The sequence below is a fragment of the Apium graveolens genome, chromosome 3 (assembly GCF_009905375.1).
Source record: "Apium graveolens cultivar Ventura chromosome 3, ASM990537v1, whole genome shotgun sequence".
In the NCBI taxonomy this organism is placed as follows: domain Eukaryota; kingdom Viridiplantae; phylum Streptophyta; class Magnoliopsida; order Apiales; family Apiaceae; genus Apium; species Apium graveolens.
Window position 1 is genome coordinate 24281537 of NC_133649.1, and position 1994 is coordinate 24283530.

The 1994-nt window shown below is 35.2% G+C and overlaps 1 protein-coding gene across 1 annotated transcript; it reads left to right on the top strand.

The window, feature by feature from the left end:
* The first annotated feature begins 650 nt into the window (after positions 1-650).
* Positions 651-1343, top strand: LOC141714004 (uncharacterized). Its single transcript, XM_074517554.1, has one exon. The coding sequence runs from the start codon at positions 651-653 to the stop codon at positions 1341-1343; it is 693 nt and encodes a 230-aa protein (XP_074373655.1).
* Positions 1344-1994: the final 651 nt, after the last annotated feature.

Genomic DNA, 1994 nt, shown 5'->3' on the forward strand with positions numbered 1-1994 from the left:
AATCTTTTCAATATCAATATTTATTTAAATTAATTTGGAAGAAAAACCAAAAAACATTGCAAATTTGTCCTAACAATAACAACATTTAACGGCCCACTATCATCAAATGATTGATATAATTTTGATAATATACTACTATACAAACCAGCATATAGAATCAATCATGTCTAAATAAAACTAATTACGAGAACATACATGTATATTCTCTGGGAAAATTAATCTAAACTTGTTTTATTATTTTATTATTTTAGTTAGTTGTTTTAAATTAAATAAATTGTCATCCTAGTCTGGTGAGTTTGTTTTCAACATTATTAGGAGAGTCTAGTGTAGTGCAGAATTTTTAGGAGTAGTTGTTAGCAGCACTACGTCAGCTATATATGCATGTATCCCTTTTTTAATTTTAAGTATGGAAGTAATAGACACTTTGTTTTATTTTATTCTCTCTACATAATACATATATGAGCTCTTTTTTTTACATTTGGTATCCGAGCTCCATTTTACATTTGGTATCCGAGCTCCAGGTGGTGTATGCCAAAATATCAACCCAAACACACAAACGTAACAATGGAGATAACCAAGACAAAAGAAGGCTCTATGGGTTTAACATATCCAATGCTAACGAAAGTAACTACCCAACATGGTCCCTGAAAATGAAGGTTTTCATGAAGGCGCAAGGTGTTTGGGGTGCGATCGAAGAAGACCCAAAGACCGTTGTTGATGAGAATAAGGTACAGATAGCTCTTGCAGCTATATACCAAGGCGTTCCAAAAGAAGTACTGTTGCCGACTGCTGAGAAAGAAACCGCAAAGGAAGCTTGGGAAGCCATTAAAATGATGTTTGTAGGAGCAGAACGGGTGAAGGAGGCTAACGTACAAACATTAAAAGGAGAATTTGAGTCTCTTACCATGAAGGAGACATATAACATCGATGATTTTTGTATGAAGCTGAGCGGGATAGCAACCAACATATGGGTTCTTGGAGAAGTGATGGAGGAGTCAAGCATTGTGAGGAAGATCCTACGTGCAGTCCCTGATAAATTTCTCCAGATAGCTTCAAATATCGAACAGTTCGGAGACATGAAAGCTATGACGGTTGAAGAGTTAGTGGATCGTCTTAAAGCTCACGAGGAGAGTGAGAGCGCAGAGAGACAACAACTTCTCTTGGCATCTCAAAATCAAAGAACTAGAGGTGCTTATTTCCGTGATAAGAGTAGGATCAGGTGCTACAACTGTAACACCTTAGGACACTATGCATCAGAATGTAGCAAATCACGACGTGAAAGAGAGAAGAGGCAGGAAGTAAACATAGTAGTCGTCGAGGATGATGAACCAGCTATATTATAATCATAAGTTTAGCCATACGGGCTCAGTTGAATAGCCATACGGGCTCAGTTTATTAGCCATACGGGGTGAGTTGAATAGCCATACAGGCTCAGTTTATTAGCCATACTGGCTGAGTTGAATAGCCATACGGGCTCAGATTATTAGTCATACGGGCTCAGTTGAATAAGTCATACGGGCTGGAAGGTTTACATGAGACAAGTTCAGATTAAGGGAGATATTGTTGGAAAATTAATCTAAACTTGTTTTATTATTTTATTATTTTAGTTAGTTGTTTTAAATTAAATAAATTTTCATCGTAGTCTACAGGAGATGACTGAGTGGTGAGTTTGTTTTCAATATTATTAGGAGAGTCTAGTGTAGTGGAGAATTTTTAGGAGTAGTGGTTAGCAGCACTACGTCTGCTATATATGCATGTATCCTTTTTTTAATTTTAAGTATGGAAGTAATAGACAGTTTGTTTTATTTTATTCTCTCTACATAATACATATATGAGCACTTTTTTTTACATATACCTCAACATTTAAACTCTTACAATGTTTAAAGTTACTCATATTAAACAGAACATACATCAAATAAATTACAAATAACAAAGCATACATAACTTCAATAAGAGTTGCCCAAGTTTAACACAACCCACTTTAAAATTCAATT